At 36.5% G+C, this 7,354-nt stretch overlaps 1 protein-coding gene and 1 long non-coding RNA gene across 2 annotated transcripts in view; both read left to right on the top strand.

Annotated features, from left to right (window-relative positions):
* The window catches only part of LOC110271995, a 31,058-nt gene extending 26,991 nt beyond the window's left edge, over positions 1-4,067 (top strand). The window contains exons 2-4 of the mRNA XM_021123738.1: positions 2,164-2,377; positions 2,839-2,971; positions 3,532-4,067. Coding sequence (XP_020979397.1) covers positions 2,164-2,377; positions 2,839-2,971; positions 3,532-3,847 — 663 coding nt within the window. The 3' untranslated portion in view covers positions 3,848-4,067. The remainder of the gene's footprint in view (positions 1-2,163; positions 2,378-2,838; positions 2,972-3,531) is intronic.
* On the top strand, positions 5,119-5,859 carry LOC107641836. Its single transcript, XR_002347831.1, has 3 exons — positions 5,119-5,188; positions 5,282-5,362; positions 5,849-5,859. It is a non-coding gene; the product is annotated as an uncharacterized LOC107641836 (long non-coding RNA).

Genomic DNA, 7,354 nt, shown 5'->3' with positions numbered 1-7,354 from the left:
AGCTATGCTCAAAATCATGAGATATTCATTCTTTCATAATATGTGACAATTATAGCATAAAACCTCATGAAATAGCATGAATTCATACATGGTTGATTAAATCAAAGGAAGCATGAAAATCTACCCAATTGGCTTGCTTATGGCTCAAGAAAGTGCATAATTCAATTGAAAACTAAAGAAAAAGGCTAGTGAAACTAGGCTAAGATGACTTGTCATCAGAACTCAATATCTTTCTGTAGCAGTCTGGATAAAGGTAATGCTACCTTACTGAAGTCCTTAATGAATCTCCTGCAGAAACCTGCATGGCCAAGGAACGAACGGACTTCCCTCACAGAGGAGGGGTAATGTAAACTAGAGATGACATCTACCTTTGCTGGATCTACAGAAATACCAGTATTAGAAACAACATGTCCTAGAACAATTCCTTGTTTTACCATAAAGTGACATTTTTCAAAATTCAAGACAAGGTTTGAACTAACACACCTGTCTAATACTCTAGTTAAACTATCCAAGCAAAGGTTAAAGGAATCACCATAAACGCTAAAATCATCCATGAATACTTCTATATAGTTCTCAATAAGATCTGAAAAGATACTCATCATGCATCTTTGGAAAGTAGCCGGTGCATTACATAAGCCAAAAGGCATCTTCTTATATGCATACGTTCCAAAGGGATATGTAAAAGTAGTCTTCTCCTAATCTTCAGGAGCTATATGAATTTGAAAGTAGCCTGTATAACCATCTAAAAAGCAGTAATGAGATTTACCTGACAGGCAATCAAGCATCTGATCAATAAATGGCAAGTGGTAGTGATCGGTGCGAGTAGCTTGGTTGAGACGCCTATAGTCAATGCAAACTCTCCATGAATTCTGCACTCTAGTTGTCAGGAGCTCTCCATGCTCATTCTTGACTGTTGTGACTCCAGACTTCTTGGGCACCACTTGTACTGGGCTGACCCATTCACTGTCTGAAATGGGGTAAATGATATCTACTTTAAGTAGCCTGGTCACTTCTTTCTTGACAACTTCTAAGATGGTGGGATTCAATCTTCTTTGGGGTTGACAGACAGGCTTTGCTTCCTCTTCTAAGTATATTCTGTACTCACAAACTTGACGGATGATACCTACTATATCCGTCAAGCTCCACCCAATTGCTTTCTTATGTTTTCTATACACACTAAGCAGCTGCTCCTCTTGTTGGGAAGTGAGTTTCCTTGCAATGATAATTGGAAATTTCTGATTATCCTCAAGGTAAGCATACTTGAGGTGGGGAAAAAGTGGCTTTAATTCCAATTTCTGCTCATGGCTAGGTTCTGGATTATCTGGAACTAGTGATAATGGCATGGTGTCTTCATTATGTTCAGAGGGTGTCCCCACACTTGAACCTTGTTCCATGTGCTTCTCTTCTACTTCTTCTTGGTGAACTTCAGCTACAGTTTCATCAATGATGTCGCACTGGAAGATAGAATGATCTTCCGGAGGGTGCTTCATAGCTTCATTTAAACTGAAACTCACTGCTCTGCCATCTATCTCGAAGGAATAACACTACAAGAAAAACACCCATTTAGCCACACTTTTTTTAAGCTACATTTGAAAAGCGTAGCCTATTCCTAGAATAGGCTACGCTTTTTCGCATGGTGCCCTTTTATAAGAGAAAAGGAAACACTATTGAGGCATCACTTCAAAAGCATCTCCTTAGACATTTTAAATATCACTTATAAAGCGTAGCCAAATCTAAAAAGCTATGGGTACACTTTTTAGACCAAAAGGAGCGCTTTTAAAAAATAACCCATTTGTTAAGTTTTGGGTGCGCTTCAGAAGTGTCTCCTAATATTAAAATATCAAATAAACACTTACAGAAATTTTGTTTACCCTCGATCACCCTCAGTCCCTCCTCACTCACGCAACACACACCCTCATCCTCACTCAACAGACACAAAAAAGAGGGAAGAAATCAGAAAGCTAAGGGGGAGAACGGGAAGAAGAAGAGAGGAGAGGGAAGGAAGGAAAGAACGACGGCGGCTAACTGGCTAGGGCTCTGCCGTCGTCATCGTCGAATGCCAGTGAGAGAGAGAGAGAGAGAGCTTGAGGAAGAGAGAAAACGCAATGGAGGAGAGAAGAAAGGGGTGCTCTGTCGCCGCTGAAGCTCCACCGCCGCTGCTAGGGCTTGTTGTCGTCGCCGTTCTGCCACCGCCAGGCTACTGTACCACCGCTGAGGATCTCGAAGGGATGTCTCGCCGCCGTTGTGCTCTGTCGCCGCGCTGCTGTCGACTGGAGCTCGCCGCTGAGCTGCTGCACAGTCTCCAAGCCGTTGCGTCACCGCTCATCTCTTCTTCACCATCGCCGCTCATCACCATGGTTGTATCCTCTGTCACCAGGTAAGCATTCTCTGTTCTGTAACCTCTCTTTCTCGCTCATTCTGTAACTCACTCTCACTTTTCAGTTCGAAGGTGTGTATAGTTTTGATAGTGGCTAATTGAGATAGAGAAGGTATGTATCAATTTTCAATTGGTTCTGTGAATTTTTGGGGGGTTTTGGGTTCTAGTTTTAGGTTTTCAATTAGTTTAGTATCTTAACGAAAAATTAGTGAAAAGAACAGGTTTCACATTGAAATATTCTGATTGATGTCTTGGTTCATACGCATTCCTTGAACATAGTGGTTGCTTTCAATTTCCAGCTTCAAGCTATATTCCTCTCTGATGCTTTTTTTGGTTATGTTTTCTTTGCTTTGGGTGTTTTACATGGAATTAAGCTGTGTTTTTTGTAGGCAAACAAGATTTAATCTATTATTTATCTGATTGATTATTGTTTTTATTTTTATTTTAGTTTTGGTGTACAGATATAAAATCAGGACATGGATTTGTTGTTGGAGATGAAGGGTGCAGGCAGGACAGTGACATTCAGAAAGTTAAGCTTTCAAGGGAGGCATTGACACAGCTCTCCAAGTTAGTTGAGTCCAGAGTTAGTACAGGGTGAGTATCTTTTTTTTTTTTTGTGCAGCTTATGAGAATTTTTTTCATCTTAATTGATGTTGGAACCTGAAATTGCTCATTCAGTTGTTTAGGTGATGATGATATTTGGATTGATAACATCAGATAAATGTGTGAAGCTCTAAACAATTGAGTGAATTTATATGGTTTTATGTTTCCTTTTTCGATGATTGCTTTTGTAATTGACAAGTTCCATATCGATATCGTCTAGGAATATGGCCAAATAGCATTCTCCTATGAAATTTCTTTTAGAGTTGAGTCAGGTCCATAAGTCTAAATTGGTAACAAAACTTATTGTTTGCTTCATGTTGTAATTGAATGCATTTTATATATAATTAAATGCTAGATTTGAGATTCATGTAGTATAACTAATACCTTATGAACTATGTTCTGTTTCCTCTGGTTGAGATTATTTACTGAATTTTGATTCTATCATTTTAGCAGATCCAGAACTTGAAACATCAGTTCTTTCAGTTTGGTAAGTTTTATAACATAGGATAACTTTTCTTGTTAGAAATCTAAGTCAGATTTTTCTTGTGCAGTCTCGATACGATCTTAACACTATTCTATTCCTTTTGGAATTGGGGCTGCTACCAGGTTAGATTAAATACTATCTACCATAAATCTTCTATTTGCATATCTAGAGGCTGTGGATGGCAGCACCTTGGGCCTTTCATAAATCTAGGAGCATTCTACCTATGTGGGATTTCACTTGCTGCAACATTGGCATTTTGGGTCAAATTAAGAGGTAAAGAACTTTGGATTGGTATGACCATCTTTTCTAAGTTTAAACAGCATCCTCCCCTTCTCCCTGTAACTCATATTTGTCAATTTGCACCAGGTTCCATTTTTTTCTAATCTTGTAGCTGATGAAGTCTCTAGGTTAATTTTAATTTTGTTTTTTAGATTTTGTATGAATTTAATTAGACTTGAATTTTTAGGTTTAACTTAGTTTGAATTAGGATTTCAAATTAGAATTAGCTTTAGTTAGTGAACTTTGAACATGTTATTCTAGTTCTTGAGTGTTGTATTGTTGATGGTTTGGATAATAATTCTTGATTTATTTTATGTGAAAGCTGATTAGATTCTTTATTCCATTGGGTTCATACCCTCCTAGTATGTGTCTTCAGGGGATGCGATGGTCAATTATCGGTGATTAGGTTTTATTTCCTTCACATTTCAATATTATAACCTGAAAAATAGTAGTTTTAGATATTTTATTAAGAATATTTCACATGATTAAGTTTTGATTCAGACACAAATGAAATGAGCATTTTCTTGGTATTTCACAGCGAGTCCTAAAACCGAGTTTGGATTGGGACATAAATGAATTAAGTATTTTGATGCTTGCAAAGCCATTGATCGAAACTGCTCGGATTGTGATTAATAGTTTTCATATCAAGGGTGATGTATGTAAAAGCAATGTCGGCATTTTGTTTTTCGTAAAAGACTTCTATTTGCGGTGCTGTTGCAGAAAGAATATGAACTTCGATTTTGATGCAACTCTTAGAAATTGTAATGCATTATGGATTATGAAGCTGATTCTATGTAAATGGATATCAGCTTGAAGCCTTTCTTGTAATCATGCTTATTTTGAATTTAAATTTTTGTAGGAAAAACTTTTTACTGACACCTTGGTTAAGACCATGGTGGAAGAAGCTTTTTACTTTGTAGGAAAAGCTTTTTACTGACCTCATTTCTTATTGACTTATTAGTTCTCATATTTATGAGAATAGCTTCTGCTATCATGAATGTGAAGTCAATTATGGGATAAAAAGAAATTGGCAAGGAGATCCATGCATTCCACTAAGTTACATGTGGGATGGTGTTAATTGCAGCTATGCTGGTTCTTCTTCTCCAAGGATCATATACTTATAAGTTTTGGTTAATTTTATAGTAGATGAAACTACATAGTTTTCTCTTGGATGAAATTGATGAAACTTATTTATAATCATGATGGATGTATGAACTTATCTTCCAGTGGTTTAACTGGAAATATAGCATCAGCCATATTCAATTTGAAGTCAATAGGATATTTGTAAGTCACTGAATCCATCAGATGTACAATTATAAATGCTGAGGTATAAATTTCAAGAGTTGAGTAAAAATAATTTGTTCCAATTTCAGGGATTTATCAAACAACATTTTGACAGGATCAGTGCCTTATTTCTTATCTCAATTTCATTCCTTGAAAGTTCTGTAAGTCAGATATTTTCATATTGAAAACTTATTTCTGAATGAATTTATAAAATAAAAAATAAGTGACAACACAACATTTTTCCTCCAATGAAGGAACCTGGAAGGGAATCATCTAACAGGAGCAGTTCCAATGCAACTCAGAGAGAATTCAAATAATGGCATGCTCAAAACCAGGTATGTTTTATAGTTTATACCTCAAATTTCAGTTCCAAATAGTAATATTTTCTGTTACTAACATGTTTATTAAACACTTAGTGTGCAAGTTTCATTTAAAAAAAAGTTTTATTATTAGTATGTTTGACATTCAAGGAAATAGTAAAGACAAGCAATGCTATTTCAATTCAATCTTTAAAGTAGTAAGAGAAAAATTGTACCGTAGGTTCTAGTAGTGTAACATCCAAAACAAGGTGTTACACCTTACACGTATCTAACTTTGATTTTGTCGTCAAGTTATTTAAGCGGTTATATCCTATCATCACTTTCAAGTTTCAAACCTTCAGCATCTCACTCTTTTAGATCTTTCAACAAATTAGTTATTAAGTTGTTGTAAAAATCGTATTGCACCTCTTTTACTTTAATTATCAGGTTTTTTTTTGTTGTCACTTGGTTGTGACTTTTAATTACCAGTTTGTGAAACAAAAATGTCTAGTCTTATTGTAGTGCAACTTTTGTTGATTACTAGGCAATGCTTTTATTATTATTGTAAATGCAAGTTTTGGAGGAAATCAAGGTCTTTGTTATTCAGGTTCATGCAGCAATAGTAATAAAGTTGTGGTTCCATTGGTGGCATCACTAGGTGGAGGTTTTGTTATTCTAGCAACAACAATCACTTCTTTTTTATATTCAAAAGACATAGAGGTACATGATAATCTTCTATGTTTGGTCTAATTTCTAAGACAATTAGCTTTATATTTTACTCAATGCATTGTTTCCACATACAGTAGCCTCTGAAATGGGGAATCTGAGAGCATATTCAAGAATAAAGATGGAGTTAGAGTCAAATAAACAACAATTTAGCTATGTTGAAGTCCAAAAAATTACCAAAAATTTTAAAAGGGTTGTGGGAAAAGGAGCATCTGGAACAGTGTATCATGGCTATGTAGGTGATACTGAAGTTGCTGTCAAAATGCTGTCTCCTTCAGACTCAAACTCAGCCCAAGCTTATCTACAATTTCAAGCACTATTCACCCAAAAAAAAGAGGGACCTAAGGCTACACTTATAAATGGTAGCCATAGTATACAATGTGGCTACGCTTTACAGGTGATGCAGTAGCGTTGAAAAGCGTAGCCTATTATGGCAAAACTAGAAGCTGAAAAGCGTAGCCTTTGGTCCTGGACAGCATCACTTGAAAAGCGTAGCCTATTCCCAAACGCCAAAAGCGTAGCCCTTGGTGCAGAAAAGCGTAGCCTTTGAGAATAGGCAACGGCCGAATAGGAATCACCCCAAAAAGCGTAGCCGTAGCCTAAAAAGCGTAGTCGTAGCCTAAGGCATCATTTTTTTTCACTTTTGGCTATATTTTTCAAGTGTACCTGAATGGGTATTTTTCTTGTAGTGTAAGTTCCTGAGAATGCATCCAGCTTGAACTTCGAAGTCTTCAGGAATGGTCTTCCAAGCAAGATTGATGATGGTCTTCCTGAGTCATTAGGGGGCAATTCCAGGATATAGAAGTCAATGGGAAATGTGAGCCCCCTTAATGCTCACTAATACATCTTCAGCAATTCCAACTACTGTAATAATGCTTTTATCTGCTAACACAAAACGAGCTGCCGACCTTTTTAAGGGAGGGAGCCTCAAAGCATCATATATAGACAATGGTATTATACTAACACATGCTCCTAAATCACACATGCAGTCAGAAAATATTACACCTCTAATAGTACAGTTAACCATGCATGGACCTGGGTCACTACATTTTTCAGGTATACCCCCCATTAAAGTAGATATAGAACTACCTAAAGGAATAGTTTCTAATTCATTAATTTTATCTTTGTGTATGCATAAGTCTTTCAGAAACTTTGCATATTTAGGTACTTGTTGAATAACATAAAAAAGGGGAACAGTTACCTCGACTTTTTTGAAAATTTCTACCATTTTGGGATCAAGTTCCATCTGTTTCCTGGACTTCCGTTCAAGGTGTGGAAATGGAATAGGAATAGTGCCACTTG

The sequence above is a fragment of the Arachis ipaensis genome, chromosome B05 (assembly GCF_000816755.2).
Source record: "Arachis ipaensis cultivar K30076 chromosome B05, Araip1.1, whole genome shotgun sequence".
Lineage (NCBI taxonomy): Eukaryota > Viridiplantae > Streptophyta > Magnoliopsida > Fabales > Fabaceae > Arachis > Arachis ipaensis.
This window is presented reverse-complemented; position numbering and strand designations above follow the sequence as displayed.